Source organism: Schistocerca cancellata, chromosome 8 (genome assembly GCF_023864275.1).
Source record: "Schistocerca cancellata isolate TAMUIC-IGC-003103 chromosome 8, iqSchCanc2.1, whole genome shotgun sequence".
Lineage (NCBI taxonomy): Eukaryota > Metazoa > Arthropoda > Insecta > Orthoptera > Acrididae > Schistocerca > Schistocerca cancellata.
Window position 1 is genome coordinate 416282655 of NC_064633.1, and position 17067 is coordinate 416299721.

Sequence of the window (17067 nt, forward strand, 5' to 3'; positions counted from 1 at the left end):
TCCCTAGCCGTGAGGCGGTAACGCAAAGCGTAGTAGTTTCGCAACATATCAGAAGTCTTAGCAGATGGACGATCTGGCCAACCCTTGTGAATACAGCATAAAACCCAGAAGAGGCTAGGATCAGAACCCGTAGCAGCCACCAGCTGGTTCCCGGTGATGGGGAACCCGTCCACAACCTGCTGCTCAGTGGAAACACAAAAGTTCGTCCCTATTGAATGCCTGATCAGGACCCATGGGAATGCGAGACAGTGCATCGGCATTAGCATGTTGAGCCGTCAGCCAGAAATGAATCTCATAATAGAAACCAGATAAGTAAACGAGCCCAACGCTGGAGGTGGTGTGCAGCCTTGTCGGGAAGTGACGTTGATGGATGAAACAAGGTAACAAGTGGTTTGTGATATGTAACAAGATGAAATTTGGATCCATAAAGAAACACACCAAACTTATGAAGAACATAAATAATGGCCAAAGCTTCTTTTTCAATTTGAGAATATTTTTGTTGGGCATCCGTAAGCCTATTTGGAGGCATAAGCAATGGGTTGTTCAGAACCGTCAGAAAAACGGTGCACAAGGACTGCGCCAACCCCATATTGAGAGGCGTCCATCGCAAGAAAGAGATGTTGGCCAGGTCGATAAGTAGCCAGCCACGGGGCCTGTTTCGGCATAGTCTTCAATTTCTGGAAAGCTGCATCATATGGCACGGACCAGTGAAAGGGCATGTTTTTATGCAACAGGCGTTGCAACGGCTGAGCCACCGAAGCCGCAGACAGTAAAAACCTGTGATAGTAAGCTATTTTCCGCAAGAAGACCATCCCGAGAGAGTTGGAACCCCAGGTACGTGATAGATGCCTGAAAAAATTTTGATTTCTGAAGGTTACACTTAAGACTGGCAGTCTGTACGACATGAAAGAGTGTGCTGAGATTTTGAAGATGTTATTCAGTGGTGGAGCCAGTGAGAACAATGTCGTCCCTGTAATTGATACACCCAGGGACAGGGAGCAATAATTGTTCCAAGAATCACTGAAAGAGGGCAGGGACACTGGCAACCCCGAATGGCAATCGTTGGTATTGATAGAGGCCAAAAGGCATGTTAAGGACCAGAAACTGCCAGGGAAGCAACGTCGAGAGGAAGTTGATGATAAGCTTCTGACAGGTCAATTTTAGAAAAATACTGGCCTCCAGCAAGTTTAGTGAACAATTCTTCAGGTCGGGCATAGGGTAAGTGTCGATGAGGCATTGAGCTTTTAAGGTGGCTTTGAAATCACCACAGAGACGAATATCACCATTGGGCTTAACAACAACAATGACAGGAGAGGACCACTCACTGGAAGTGACAGGAAACAAGACCCCTGAAGCAGTGAGACAATCCAGCTCCCATTTGACCTGATGACAAAGGGCCACAGGAATGGGCCAAGCCTGAAAAAACTTAGGCCGAGCAATGGGTTTGAGTGTGATATGAGCTTAAAAGTCTTTTGCACGGCCTAACCCAGGACGAAAATGTCATCGACAAGGAATCCAATTGAGCATAAGTGATAGCATCAGAGACGATATTGACAGAGTCATCTATGGAGAACCCAAAAACGCGAAAGGCATCGAAACCAAAAAGATTTTCCGCATTAATATGGTCGACCACAAATATGGTAACAGTGGGAACGACAGATTTGTAAGAGACCTCAGCATTTAATTGTCCCAAGAGAGAAATCTTCTGTTTATTGTACGCCCGTAATTGCCGAGTAACAGGTGATAGGATTGGAGAACCCAACTGAAGATATGTCTGAGAATTGATGATAGTGGCAGCAGAACCAGTATCCACCTGCATACGAACATCTCGACCAAGTATTTGGACAGTGAGGGATAACTTCTCTGAAAGGGAAGAAGTACAATTGACAGACAACACAGAATCAGAATCAGCGTCATGGTCATGAACATCAGGTATGCGGTCGGATTTGCAAACGGATGACACATGACCCTTCTTTTTTCAATTGTGACACACGGCCCAACGTTGGGGACAATTCTCCCATGGACATGAAGGAAGTTGCCGGATATTTTTCTGCAGCTTCTTAGAGGTTTGTTTATGGTTAGGCCAAGGCTGCATTTGGGAGCGTACTGCGGCCACGTCGGTTGGCGCGGGCACGCTGCACGCATCGTCAACAGCCACAGAGGTTGTATTTCCCCGACGTCACCCCACGCCTCTATCTGCGCTCCAGCGGTGCGAGAAATTTTGATCGACTGCACGATGGATAGGACTTCATCTAGAGTCGGATTTGCCAACTGAAGGGCATGTTGCCTAACTTCTTTGTCGCGCACCGACCGGATAATAGCATCCCGTACCATGGAATCGGCATAGGATTCTTTGTGAACTTCAGTAACAAATTGACACTTTCTACTGTGGTTGTGAAGTTCAGCAGCCCAAGTATGATAAGATTGATTTGGTTGTTTTTGACAGCGATAAAAGGCAACACGAGAAGCTACCACATGCGTTTGCTTTTGAAAATAGACGGACAGAAGTGAGCATATTTCAGCAAAGGACAAAGACGCAGGATCTTTCAAAGGAGCCAATTCTGACAACAACCGATACATTTGAGGTGAAATACAAGAAAGGAACAGAGACTTACATGTTTGTTCATCCGTGACATGAAATGCCAAGAAGTGCTGTCGAAGACATTTTTCGTAATCAGACCAGTCTTCCGCCGTCTCGTCGTAAGGAGGAAAAGGAGGTATAGACAATGACGAGAAACGGCCCGCATTGGATTCCATGATGAAATCACGAATCGCCGATGTGAGAAGCATTTGCTGTTCAATGAGACCTTGCAATAGTTGCTCTAAAGTAGCTATGGAAACCTGTGGGTCATTGATGAAAAGGAAAAATCCACTACCTCGTCGCCAATTGTTCTAACGTCAAGTTGAACACTTGTATTTCAATAACGACACAACACATGTAAGTCACAGAGCAAGTTGACAAAGCAAGACATGTGAACATGGTGACATTCAAATCAGCACTGAGTCCAAGTCTAGCAGCCGCTGGCTGGCTGGCCACTTAGGTGACACGGATGCTGCATGGCTGGCAGACAGCACCACATGTAGAGGATGCGCGTAATTGCGCGGCGGCACTTTGAATGATCGGCGAGTCACAACAGTCACTTCATCTGAAAGCCTGTAACAGCTCCAATTTGTAGTGTTTGAATGCCAGGAATTTCTGTGATAGGCATTTCTGTAATACTATATATACTATAACATAGGCATATTCAATTCTAAGTTGACACATCTCATTGATTTACTGAGACTTTCAATGTAAGACTGCTGAACTTGTTCAATTGCTGTGTCAGCGTCCTATGTCATACACAGCCACAACTGTATCAATTAATAACAGCTCGTCTTTGAGGTGATGGCTTTTGATATTTAGTCCTGAACTATCTCTAAACTGTAGTAGCAGATTTGGATTCATGAAATCATAAACAACATTGCACATGCTCCGCACCATTATACAACTCAATGATGACTGTTGGAATAACTCATTCATGCACGCCAACTAACAGTGTTAGCCAGGATACTGCATTCAGTGCAGTAACAAACATTTCTGTAAGTTATTTACCCTTTTCACAATTAAAGATTACTTTTGTATAACAAATTTATAAACATCCTGTATATCTAATATAATCTGCATGCACATCATCATGTTTCAGAACTGATACAGTCATACTTTGTTACGTCTGAAGCAAGTATTCCAACTTTGCGGAAATCACTGCATAGTAGTTTAAGTTAATATGAGTGTAGTGGCACTACCCAACATTTCTACAGAAACTGAATGTCTGCAAAACATAACTGCCAGCAGTTGCGGTGCCACTACCAAGAGATTTGCTTGTCATCAGAGTGCCCTCTGATGATATTACATCAGAATCCAGCATACAGACTGGCTTAAGACTCATCTGTGTGAGTTGTGATGTGGTCTATGGAGTGTGCAGCAAGTGTGCTATTAGCTTACAAAGGTGTTTATACTGTGGACTCTTATTTTTTGGAGGCATAACTCTCATATGGCATGGACTGGGACTTGCTTTGGAATATGGAGTTAAGATATCCTGTACTGTTCCCAAGGAGCATCCTACGTGCATCTTTTAATTGGACAGATAAAAAATTTCTCATCAGTAGAGCACACACATAAAAGAAAGTTATATTAGGCAAGTTTTTGGAGCCAGTGGCTCCTTCTTCAGGCAGTAGTGTTCATGGGGAAGTAAGAAGGATGAAGGAAAAGGACTAGAGACATCTACAAAAAGGGGTAGATTTTGGGAAGGTCACCCAGAACTATGGGTCATGGGAGACTTATTGAATTGGATGAGAAGGAAAGACTGGTTATTGGGGACTACCTAGGATGAAATTTGAAAACCTGAGAGCTTAAAGGTCAAAGACACAGTAATATGCAAGACAGACATTACTGCTTAAACATTGTGCATGAGTTAATAAGAGTGAAAAGCTAAGTGCATTGTATGTAACAGAGATGGGAAGAGGGTGGCAAAAAATAAGACGGGTAACACAATGAAAGATGTAGAAAACTAAAATGTAGTGAAGAAAAGAGTAGTTACTGTGAAGAAATGCTCTGACAGAAGAAATTAACGTAAATTAAGGCCAGATGCGTGGCAAGAACAAAGGATATTTTGTAGCGCTAGTTCCCACCTGCGGAGTTCTGAGAAATTGGTGTCCAGGGGCAGAATCCAGATGGCACATTTGGTGGAACATGTTGTAGAGCATGCTCTGCAACAGAATATTGCGTGTTGCCAGTATACACCCTCTGTCTAGGCCAATTCATCTTATCTGATAATTTGGTGGTACTCATACCAGTATAAAAGGCTGAATAGTGTTTACATAACAGTTGGTACACAACACGTTGTTTCACATATGGCTCTCCCTTTGATGCTACATGGCTGCTATAGATTGTGGTAGTAGGGTACATAGGGCAAGTCTTACAGCAAGGACGGTCACAGGGGTAGGAGCCATAAGATAGGGAGATCGAGTTCAGAAGGAGCATAGGGTCTGACAAGAATGTTGTGGAGATTGGATGGGCAACAGAAAGCTATTCTAGGTGTGGTGGGCAAAATCTGAAACAGAATGGATCTCATTTCAGGGCATGATTTTTGGAAGTCATGACCTTGTCGAAGTATCTGTTTAATACATTCCAGACCAGGATAATACTGAGTGACCAGTGGTGTGCTCCAAAGTTATTTTTTTGGAGGGATCAGCAGTACCAGGATTGGACGTGATGGCCTGGGAAATCTGCTTTTGAACTAGGCTGGTTGAGTAATTACGTCGAGTGAAGGCTGAAGTGAAAATGGTAGCGTACTGCTGTGAAGAATCTGCATCCAAACAAATATGTTTGCCTTGAATGCCAAGGTTGTACGGGAGGGAATGTTTGACTTGCAAAGGATGGCAACTGTCAAAATGCAAGTACTGTTGTTTGTTAGTAGATTTAATGCGGACAGAAGTATGTAGCTGGCCTTTGGTGAGGACGAGATCAACATTGAGGAAAGTGGGACAGGATTTGGAATAGGACCATGTGGAATTTAAATGGGAGAAAGTGTCCAGAGATTCCACGAATTTTAATAGGGCAGCCTCACCATGAACCCATATGGTAAAGATATCATCAATGTATCTAAAACAAACCAGAGGAAGAACGCTTGTGGATCTCAGAAAAGCCCTCTCTGAGCAATCCATGGAAAGGTTGGTGTAGGAAGGAGCCATCCTGGTTCCTATAGATGTGCCCCTGATCTCTTTGTATGTCTGGATATGTTTAGATAATGACATCTTTAGCAAATGGACTCATGGTGAGGCTGACCTACTCTGCTAGAAGAAGAAGCCACTGACTCCAAAAGCTTGCCTAATTATAATCTTCTTTTATATGTATGTCCTGTTGCCGCTTCATGAGTAGATTCTTTCTCTGTCTTTTTTTATTTTGTCAAAAAGTGATTGTTTTCATTATTATGTATCTATGTTTTGTTGTGAATAAAGTGGTTATGTGTGCATATCACACAGTGGAGATTATTCAAGACATATGACATATGCAAACTGTATCTTGAACATTTTTGTAATTAGATGAAAGTGCAAGTTTTCACTGACTGAACACTTGCAACAACCACAAATGCAGACCATGCATGATTATCAGAAGCTAACAATAGCTATATTATAGGCAGTACAAATGTTGGTGAATCTAGTAGGAATGTTACCCATGCCAAAACTGGTGATGGGTTTTCCTTTTAATGAACAATATGAAGAATGAGATGGTTATCACCACTGACTACAGTTATATTTGTCAGCTTGTCAAATTTCAGCACAACATGCCACAATAGCTTAAAAAAGGGACAATTGTGAGAGCTACGTTTTAGTAGTTCTGCTGCAAATACACCCTAACATGCAGAAATGGATCAAGTGATAAAGCAATCTACCGTAAGTGTAGAATTCTCAGCATGCAGCACAGAAAAAGTAATTAGATGCATTCATTGGTAAACATTCTGTGAGGTTACTCATACACTCTGGTGCTTCTGTGTAATTGCTCAATCCATCTACTTAGTTAAGTTTAGGGTTGACTTATTTGCAGCCAGCCAAGACAAATCATTTCACATATGAATATCATCATTAGCTCTTGTTAGGAGAGTTTCCAATTTTATTTACTTATAATCAGCTCACTCATCGAGTAAATTTTGTGATGGCAGTTGAACCCAAAATGGGCAATGTTTTTGGCATAGCCTCTTTCTACACTTATGGATTTATGGTTCATGAAACAGCGCATGCCATGCAATCCAAAAGGCCTAACACTATCCTAAAGACTCTCTGTGATAGATGTACTAAAAATTTCTCAACTGAATTAGAGAAAAGAACTGATATAAAAGCACACACCTCTCTTAGAACAATGGCAGCCCCACTTTTTTTTTAAGCTTTTCCAGTGCCCTTGTCTCCAAAGCAGTCGTTCCCAACCTGGGAGTAATTACCCCCTGAGAGGTAATTACCACCTCAAATTTTCTAAAGGGTAAAAACTAAATCATTCAATTCTGTTTCAATCATGAAACTAAATTATTTTCAAAAGATCATTACTACTATCACAATTTTGTCCATCCTCTGCTGGAATATTGTTGTGCAGTATGGGATACTTACCAGGTTGGATAGACAGAGGACATCAAAAAAGTGCAAAGAAGAGCAGCTCATTTCATGTTATTGCACAATAGGGGTGAGAATGTCACTGATATGATATGTGAGTTGGGGTGGCAGTCACTGAAACAATTTTTGAAACCCACCTATGTAGGGAGAAATGATCATCATAATAAAATTAGAGAAATCAGAACTCGGACGGAAAGATTTAGGTGTTCCTTTTTCCCACGAGCCATTCGAGAGTGGAATTGTAGAGAAGTAGTATGAAAATGGTTTGATGAACCCTCTGCCAGGCATTAAGTGTGAATTGCACAGTAACCACGTAGATGTAGATGTAGATGTAGATGTAGACTATAATATTGATGATATAAGTTACCAATAATTACATTTTCTCAATTATCAGCATTAATATGCTGGAGGTTACAGGTTCCTCACATCATCCACCCTCTACACACATATATTGTGCTTTGACCTGTACATTGCTGATGATAAAAGTGAAACCTATACATAACAAATGCCAAATATCTCAAGAAAAAGTCTTCTCCAAGTTGTAGATAGTACCTGCAGTAATCCAGAAATTTTTTTCATTACTAACTTTAAAGCAGATAAATGAATCAACTGACAGCAGGACACAGTATTAACTTCATAAGGGCTACTATAGTGCTGTAACAATATTACTATTATTATTATTATTATCATCATTTCTATTACTGGCTGTGTTAAGATACAAAGCATTAGAAGCTGGAAGTCTTCCAATTTCTGCTAGTTCAGAAGTAAGAAACCCAAACATTAGGTATAGTGCACATGTTTACCTAGGTTGATTTTAAGTGGGATTGCACTATGCAAGTAAAGCAAGTGCCACAATGGAGAAAAGTAATCCAGGGGAAGTATGTTTTGTAACTAGTGTCTATCCTCAGTGTGAATAGTTAGTGTTCTTAACTGAGAGGGAGTTGTGGGTAGCACATAGAATGCATCATGAATTTCTTCATCATTCATTCTAACACACACATACACACACACACACACACACACACACACACACACACACACACACACACACACACACAAACTAAATATCATTCATCTTTCACCATTTTCAAAATAAAAGTGTTCCAAGAAAAACCCATTCTATAGCTTAGTTAGTTGCTTAAGTTGGTGATAATGTAAAATAGTCCCCCATTCGGATCTCCAGGCGGGGACTACTCAGGAGGACGTCGTTATCAGGAGAAAGAAAACTGGCGTTCTACGGATCGGAGCGTGGAATGTCAGATCCCTTAATCGGGCAGGTAGGTTAGAAAATTTAAAAAGGGAGATGGATAGGTTAAAGTTAGATATAGTGGGAATTAGTGAAGTTCGGTGGCAGGAGGAACAAGACTTTTGGTCAGGTGATTACAGGGTTATAAATACAAAATCAAATAGGGGTAATGCAGGAGTAGGTTTAATAATGAATAAAAAAATAGGAGTGCGGGTAAGCTACTACAAACAGCATAGTGAACGCATTATTGTTGCCAAGATAGACACAAAGCCCATGCCTACTACAGTAGTACAAGTTTATATGCCAACTAGCTCTGCAGATGATGAAGAAATAGATGAAATGTATGACGAGATAAAAGAAATTATTCAGGTAGTGAAGGGAGACGAAAATTTAATAGTCATGGGTGACTGGAATTCGTCAGTAGGAAAAGGGAGAGAAGGAAACATAGTAGGTGAATATGGATTGGGGGGAAGGAATGAAAGAGGAAGCCGCCTTGTAGAATTTTGCACAGAGCATAACTTAATCATAGCTAACACTTGGTTCAAGAATCATGAAAGGAGGCTGTATACATGGAAGAAGCCTGGAGATACTGACAGGTTTCAGATAGCTTATATAATGGTAAGACAGAGATTTAGGAACCAGGTTTTAAATTGTAAGACATTTCCTGGGGCAGATGTAGATTCAGACCACAATCTATTGGTTATGAACTGCAGAATGAAACTGAAGAAACTGCAAAAAGGTGCGAATTTAAGGAGATGGGACCTGGATAAACTGAAAGAACCAGAGGTTGTAGAGAGTTTCAGGGAGAGCATTAGGGAACAATTGACAGGAATGGGGGAAAGAAATACAGTAGAAGAAGAATGGGTAACTCTGAGGGATGAAGTAGTGAAGGCAGCAGAGGATCAAGTAGGTAAAAAGACGCGGGCTAATAGAAATCCTTGGGTAACAGAAGAAATATTGAATTTAATTGATGAAAGGAGAAAATATAAAAATGCAGTAAATGAAGCAGGCGAAAAGGAATACAAACGTCTCAAAAATGAAATCGACAGGAAGTGCAAAATGGCGAAGCAGGGATGGCTAGTAGAGATGGGCAAAACTGTTCTTTTCAGAGATTGGATCAGAACTGTTCACTCCCTGAAATGAATTAGCTCTTTTTCATCACTCACCACTCATTTACAATATAAAATAAATGGAAGGCACATTGCCCTTTAAACTTGGTTTATTCCAGTACTATACCTGTATTTTGATCTTATTTGATCCTATTTTGAAGTAACACAGATAATGAGTAAGAATTTTGTATTGTTTATTGAAATTTCCACGATATGACAAAGTTTTTGATTATTGATTTATTTTGCACTATCGTGGTTTTTTGGGTGATCGGAAAATGTTGTAACTTGAGATTTACATTAACAATATATTTGGCTATAACGTATTAAAATTTCATTAACCTCATACAAATACATCGCAAGCCATATATTTTTAAAGTGAACGTTTCCTTTCGAAGACGCCTAAAATCACAAAATCCGTACCAGAATAAGAAAAAAAATATATAAATTTGACTGTAAAACGAAAGTGCTGCATATAGCCTTACGCAGAATAAAACAAGGAAAATATTGGTGTATCACATTTTGCGATACGTTTATCGGTTCGCTCGTAATTAAAGCATAAATTCGAGTGTCTATAATAAAAATCCTATAGTAAGAGGAGTCATCAGGAACCTAATCTAATCAGTTTAAACAAATAAAAATAAAATAAAAACAATTGATGTATACATAACATAATAATGTAATATACATAGCGGCATTACTACGAAGAACAATATCCAGTGGGGACGAACTCCGATGCGGAGGCGCTGAGTCGAGCAGGTCGAGCCGCGAGCTGTATTACTGCGTGAGCTGAGACCACAGTGACACCTGAGTCGCTTTGCTCGATGCTCTGGCTAGAGTCGAGACGGTGGGGGCGAGCGTTGAGCGGGCGAGTTCCGAGGGAGGGGGTAGCGGTGAACTCACCCGCTCCGAGACAAATAGTTCGTTCCCTTGCGAGCGGGTTTTTGCAAGTAGTTCCTATGTTATCCGCTAGGTGGCTCTCTGTCCTGTTGCTCGCATCAACTGCCCAGAGGGCAGGACGTGCGACTGAAACGATCGCCGACAGAGTGCGATGCGAAGTTACGCTGCGCCAGACACTGCGCGGCAGACGACGCACAGAGACGCCACAGCATATGTGAAACACAAAATCCAATGGGGCACTGCGCAATGCAGGCAGCCAAGGTAGAAGCAGGGCAGAGGCCGGCGCTGGCTGTGTTGTGTGGCGTGCACTGTGCTGTGACCAGCAGAGGCGCTGCTGATATGCTCCGTCTCTCTCTCTCTCTCTCTCTCTCTCTCTCTCTCTCTCTCTCTCTCTCTGCCGTGGGAAACGTTTGGAGCTACCGTTCTTTTTTTCTGAATCACTGATTGTTCACTCCTTTGAAAGATTGAACTCTATGAATTAGTTCAAGAGCGGATCCCCCATCTCTAATGGCTAGAGGACAAATGTAAGGATGTAGAGGCTTGTCTCACTAGGGGTAAGATAGATACTGCCTACAGGAAAATTAAAGAGACCTTTGGAGAGAAGAGAACCACTTGTATGAATATCAAGAGCTCAGATGGCAACCCAGTTCTAAGCAAAGAAGGGAAAGCAGAAAGGTGGAAGGAGTATATAGAGGGTTTATACAAGGGCGATGTACTTGAGGACAATATTATGGAAATGGAAGAGGATGTAGATGAAGATGAAATGGGAGATAAGATACTGCGTGAAGAGTTTGACAGAACACTGAAAGACCTGAGTCTGTGGTGCTACAGAAGAATGCTGAAGATAAAGTGGGTAGATCACGTAACTAATGAGGAGGTATTGAATAGGATTGGGGAGAAGAGAAGTTTGTGGCACAACTTGACTAGAAGAAGGGATCGGTTGGTAGGACATGTTCTGAGGCATCGAGGGATCACATTTTTAGCATTGGAGGGCAGCGTGGAGGGTAAAAATCGTAGAGGGAGACCAAGAGATCAATACACTAAGCAGATTCAGAAGGATGTAGGTTGCAGTAGGTACTGGGAGATGAAAAAGCTTGCACAGGATAGAGTAGCATGGAGAGCTGCATCAAACCAGTCTCAGGACTGAAGACCACAACAACAACAACAACAACAATGTGGGGGGAGGGGGGGGGGGGATAGACAGCATGTTGGGGCGAGGGTCCTAGCTAATGTCTGATTGTACTCAGGGCTAATGATCCAAGAAAAGTTGCGAACCACTGCTCTAAAGGAGGTCCTCAAAACTGAGGTGATAGGTTCACTCACAGATGTTAATGCCTATTTCCCATACTCAAAGGGTCACACACCTGATAACAATACACAAAGCCAACTGCACCTTCAGACTTTCTGTTGATTTTAAAGAATGCTAAATGCAACCATGGATGAACTCTTTGCAAAATTAGGCCCTGGTACTTTATTCAGTAAAATTGACCTTGCAGATGCATACTTTCAAACGCTCTTGGATGCAGCATCACTAGTTTATCTAGAGCTGAATCCATCAGCAGCCTTTGCTCTTGTAATTGGTTACCTTTTGGAATCTCTTCAGCATTTTATGGATGAGTTATTAGAAGGTATGGCTAACTATGCCACATAACTTATCGATATTTTGGTCAGAAGTGCAGCTCTAGAGGATCATCTGCATGAACCCAAGCTTTTGTTCCAGAAGCCAAAAGAATTTAAATGCAACAGGAATATAAAAGACTCACCAACATTTCAGGATAAGATCAATGAGGGTGGCTATTCAAACTTGAGAAAAAGAAAAGAAAAAGAAAAAGAAAATCCCTGAGAATGTCAGGTACAGGGAGCAAGAAGTTTCTGATAATTAACAATGAGTGGGGGATGGGAGCATCTCATAAAAACAACTTTTTTCTTTTCTCTTGGCTGAAAAAATCACAGTTTTTAAACATCAATAATTTATATGGAATAATATTGATATAATTAATGCACTCTGAAGTATTAAGTATTTTAAAATTTGTGATTTATAAAACTCAATAAAATTAAATTCTAATGCTAGGTTAACGACACAGAATTCCCTGAGATTTTATGAAATCCTTAAAATTCCCTGAGATTCCTCAGATTTTTCCAAGTAAAATGTAATTCTCTGAGAATTCTGGGTCTTCCAGAAGAAATGCCACACTATCGACTATTGTGGCCAGTTCTTTGCAAACCTAGAACAGTTCTTACCCATTGAATCAGCACACATTTCAAATAGTCATCTTCCTGTTAACAAACTTTGCAGGGCTTAAAAGCTTACCTAAGCAGTTGCCTTGTTTGACAAATGCATTACCATTCTGTCTCTGGTAGTAAAAAATTAATCTGTCTGCCTATGGTATTGGCACTGTCTTGTCCTATAAATATGAGGGTGATTTGAAAAGTTCTTGGAATCACCACGAGTGGTCAGTGCTAGCGCAATGAGTTGTTCATGTAATATTCATTGGACTGTTGTCTGTAAACAAGTGCACATCAGTGCTTTTGGAATAGATCTGTGGCAATGACGTGGCTCTGTTGTTCCCACGTAGTGATGTGTGAAGATGGAAAACATCGAGATTGAAGCAGTGATTAAGTACTTCATAAAGAAAGGTATGAAAGCAAAGGACATTCATGCCAATTTCCAGAATACACTAGGGGACTCTGCTCCTTCATATTCAAATGTTGCCAAGTGGACAAATAAATTTCAATTTGGTCGGGAGATGGTCCTCACAGTGGTTGGCCAGGATGTATCACTACTCCAAAAATCATTGCAAATGTGCACAAAATGGTCATGGATAATCACCAATTGAAAGTGCTTGAAAATGCTCGTGCTTGCCGGATGTCATCTGAAAGAGTGTATCACATTTTAACTGAAGAATTAGAAATGAAAAAATTATCTGCAAGATAGGTGCCTTGACTCTTGACACTGGATTAAAAATGCATGCCACTGACATGGCAAAATTACAAGAACTAAGGTATGAATTGTTGCCACACCCACCTTATCGATTAAAACGAAGGATTGATAGCCGGAATTGACAATTATTTTGCAGGCCTGGAGGAAACTTATTTTCAAGATGGGATCAAAGCACTGGAACATTGTTGGACCAAGCGCATTAATCTACAAGGAGACCACATTGAAAAATAAAAAAAAATTCAATGATGTAAGTACTTTTTATCTGTTCCATTCTGAGAAATTTGCAAACCATCCTCGTACTGTGATTGTAGTGAGCATCCTATCACATATGCTTCTAAGACCTTATCTGCTTCTCATGAAAGCTATTCTCAGAGCAGGAGGGTGTTGCTACCATTTATGCAGTTCAGAAATTTAAATTATTCCTTTATGAACAGAGGCAGTCCTGATTCTTCACAGGACCTGACCCAGTCTTCAACCAACATTAACTAGTGTGTTTCCAGCTTGTTTCAACTATGAATTCAGCCATTTCAACATTTTCCTTAACAATGTGCAGTGTCACTGACTTTGTACTAACACTGGTAGCCAGACAAGCCTCCTGGCCGAAATTTCATCCATACTGGCTATGATGGTGGGACTACAACTATACCAAGGGGTTCTGTTGTGGGTCTCAGATAAAGATCACAGCAGCATCCTGATTCCTCTGTCTTTGGCCACAAGTTCTGTGCCTCTTGCGCAATGCCTATTGGGGCATATCTTGGATAAAAAGTTTGGCATGGTAACATGAATTCTGCCTAAATATTGATTTTAACATTGCGGACCTGTTTCACCAATGTTCCACCCACAAGCCCCATCAAACTGCCCCTACACAGTGGTCTTCTCCCTGGCTTGATGCTGTGGAGCTGTTGGAGCATATCCACTTAGATTCTGCTTGCTGATTTTTGGGCTTCATTTGGTTGGTCATGCTAATTCATTTTCTCACTTCCCTTTTGTGTTTTGTAAGTGTCAAGTCACTGCTGCCACTACTATTGTGGCCTTGGGAAATATCTTTGACCTCAAAGGCACCCCACACACACTGGTTTCTGATAATGGGACAGTTTTTATCTCTTACGACTTCAAATGGTTTTGTGCCCATAACGGAATTCAACACCTTCATACTACAACTTTTCTCTCAGTCTCAAACAGTTACACAGAATGTTTTAACTGCACCTTCAAAACCCAGTTCTACACGCAAATGACGCCTAACACTGCATTTAATGCCCTCTGCAATTTTATAGGAGCCTACAGGGCCACCATGAACGAGGGCTGCAGTCTGGTGGAACCCCTGAATGGCTGTCCACATCACACCCTCTCAGATATGCTATACCCACCACCAGCACACATCACTGCTGAGGCCATTACCTGATGTGAGCTCTTCAGTTCAGGCACTACCCTACCTTGTTCCAAGGGACAATCTCTCCTGTTGAGGCCATTCCGTGGTGTGTGCTCTTCAGTTCAAGAACCACCTAACCTGGTTCCATTGGACAATCTCTCTACACCACAGGTCCATGAAATATACTGTTGCCTCCACTGATGAGCTTGTGCAGAACCATCACAATCAAATTTGTTCTGACATCCTGCTTCTCTGTTCTGGCAGACCCTCCCGGTCACGTGGTGACTCATGTATCTTCCACTAACCTGCCTTGATCTTCCACAGTGACATCCTCTTCTCCACAGGCAGTCACTGCCTGGTGATTGTAGTGGAGCCATTCAACATCACTATGGAACCCAAACAGCTAGCATAACCAAACTGTTGACAACTGTGGCACACTATCATCAAGGTTTCCCTCTGATGACAAGATTCCAGAATCTGACATATAAGCTTGCCCAAGACCAGTCTGAGTCATTTCTAATGCAATCTGTGGAGAGCATGATGATTATATTATGGGTTTTTCTAGGGTGTTTGTATTGTGGACTACTTTCACAGCAAGTACTTTGTTACAGCATGGACTGGACTTTGCTTTAGGATTCAGATGTAAGACAGCTTGCATTGCTTCCAAGGAGCATCCTGAATCTATCTTTTGGTGTGAATAAAATGGGTCAGCCTCTGATGGTTGCATGTGTAGATCATCTTTTACAAAAGTGGGCACATCATGGCCAAGAGCCACCACCAACTTACAAAACCCACAGCTCAGAATTATGAGGCCAGCTCTACTAGTGTTTTGCAACTGAGTTTATCAAGCTTCCCCCTCAAGGTCCAAATGCTCTGCTCATCATTCAACACCAACTTCTCTGAATTATGCAAGCAAGAATAGTCTTTTCAATACATCCTTTAGTCTAACTACCCTTCCAGCCTCTATTTTTCATAGTTTCTGGGCTCCAGCTACCTCTAGCTATCCTCATTCCATATGCCTGTTTCCACCCCTCTCACTGTTCTGCCTCTGACAAAGGGTAGCTTCTTACATCTTTGAAGTATGTTTGTAGTCTCTCTGTATACCTGTCAACCTCAGACTTCTACACCTTCTCTCATTATTTATCCTCTACCTTTTCTCCACACTGGTTCATTAATGACCTCCCCTGATTTCATGCCTCTCCCCAAAGTACATCTGCATGCAAGCTGCCACTATCCCTGCATGCATCTGGGAGGTTGTCTGTATTCTTATCTTAGTTCCCTTGTGTGTCTCTTTCAGTGTATCGCTAAAAATGTCCCATTCTTTGCTTTCTGGGGCACTCATCAGACCCAGACAATTCAAGAAAAACACTCACCTTCATTAGGGACTAGCACAGGGAGATAGTTTAGAATAGTATGTGTGTGTACAATAGATATGTGCTATAATGGAAACTGCAAATTCAAAACCTGAATTACCGCAGTCAACATGGTATTTATGTGCCTGTGTCCTGCACTACCAAAAGCTTCCTGTATATAATGAATGATTATATTGTATTATACCATTGCCCGAAATAAGAACTGTTCTGAAGTGTTGCTAAAAAAATGGTGTCTTCCCAGAAGATACTGCTGGAAGTAGCGCTGTACTGTACACCGTACAGTAATTATATGCCCCAACTGAAGAATATTCAGCTTTGTTTTCACTGCTGAAAAATAATTGTTTTGACTGCTGAAAAATAATTTACAACCACAGCCAAAAAGTCAAATACAGCTGAACAGATCTTGGATAAAAGTGACTCACAGTCAAAATAGGCACAGGAAGAAGAGAAATCACAGTATCTCTTAGAAGACTGTTAGAGAAACACATATTGAGACAGAATTTGATAATAACAAATGGAAGAGGTTCTTCAAAATCAGAAAGGATATGCCTTAAGTTTGAATGAACAGATGAGCACTTTCAAAATTCTAAAATTATCAAATAACCACATAACAAAATGACAAAGAGCAACTACTCTTAAAAGTATCCTCCTCTAAATAAGTTTAGCATATAATCATTACAGACTGGATATTATCTATGAAAGTATTTGCACTTTACAAGAGTTTCTTGTAAAAATAAGAGACTACAGAATAAGCAAGAATGCATTTCACAAAGAGTTTGAGATATTGGAAGAATGTTAATATAAATTTTGTTCCAATGTAATTCTTACTGTTGGACAGTCGTCATCTGGTAGATGAGCTTCTGTTGTTGAGAAACGCATTTTGTTCAGAAATGTATTTATCCATGACTTTCCTTGCTTCTTTTCAGATGGATCATCTGTTTTGTTTAGGCTCTTATTAACAGCAGTGCACAAAGTTTGCAGTTGTTCTGATG

General features: G+C 41.1%; 1 protein-coding gene across 1 annotated transcript in view; it reads right to left on the minus strand.

Annotated features, from left to right (window-relative positions):
* The window catches only part of LOC126095229 (protein transport protein Sec16A-like), a 34229-nt gene extending 17162 nt beyond the window's left edge, over positions 1–17067 (minus strand). The window contains exon 1 of the mRNA XM_049909971.1: positions 16904–17067. Coding sequence (XP_049765928.1) covers positions 16904–16954 — 51 coding nt within the window. The 5' untranslated portion in view covers positions 16955–17067. The remainder of the gene's footprint in view (positions 1–16903) is intronic.